The 531-nt window shown below is 67.0% G+C and overlaps 1 protein-coding gene across 1 annotated transcript in view; it reads left to right on the top strand.

Annotated features, from left to right (window-relative positions):
- The window catches only part of KIF21B (kinesin family member 21B), a 30,961-nt gene that overhangs the window by 9,075 nt on the left and 21,355 nt on the right, over nt 1–531 (top strand). The window contains exon 13 of the mRNA XM_014533386.1: nt 45–124. Within this exon, the coding sequence (XP_014388872.1) occupies nt 45–124 (80 nt within the window). The remainder of the gene's footprint in view (nt 1–44; nt 125–531) is intronic.

Genomic DNA, 531 nt, shown 5'->3' with positions numbered 1-531 from the left:
GGCACCTGCTTAGCCCGGTCCCGGTGCCCCCTCTGCCCGGCCAGGTGGCCCTGATGAAGCAGATGCGGGAGGAGCAGCAGCGGCGGCGGCTGGTGGAGACCAAGAGAAACCGGGAGATCGCGCAGCAAGAAGGAGCAGATCCGAGCTCTGGAGTCCCAGAAGCGACAGCAGGAACTGGTGCTGAGGAGGAAGACCCAGGAGGTGAGCCACGTGCCTCCCCCCCAGGCCGCCCCCTTCGGTTCCCGCCCAAGCTGGGAGCCTGGGCCCCGGCTCCCTCCTTCCCTGCGGACACAGGCCCGACCTGGGCGGAGGCCGGAGGGCCGGCTGCAGGCTCTGGTCCCTCCTTTAAAAACAAAACAAAAAAAAGTCTCTTCTGTGTTCATTTCACAACAAACAGAGGCCCCTGGCTCAGTCCCAAGCCCAGGCCCGGGCAGAGGGGCCCCTAGAGGCTCCCTCCCTGCCCCTCCCCCGACCTGGGCATTTTCGGGGCTCCGTGTCCCCCGCTCACTGGCTCCCTCCTTCCGTGGCCCC

The sequence above is a fragment of the Myotis brandtii genome, unplaced genomic scaffold, assembly GCF_000412655.1.
Source record: "Myotis brandtii unplaced genomic scaffold, ASM41265v1 scaffold975, whole genome shotgun sequence".
Lineage (NCBI taxonomy): Eukaryota > Metazoa > Chordata > Mammalia > Chiroptera > Vespertilionidae > Myotis > Myotis brandtii.
This window is presented reverse-complemented; position numbering and strand designations above follow the sequence as displayed.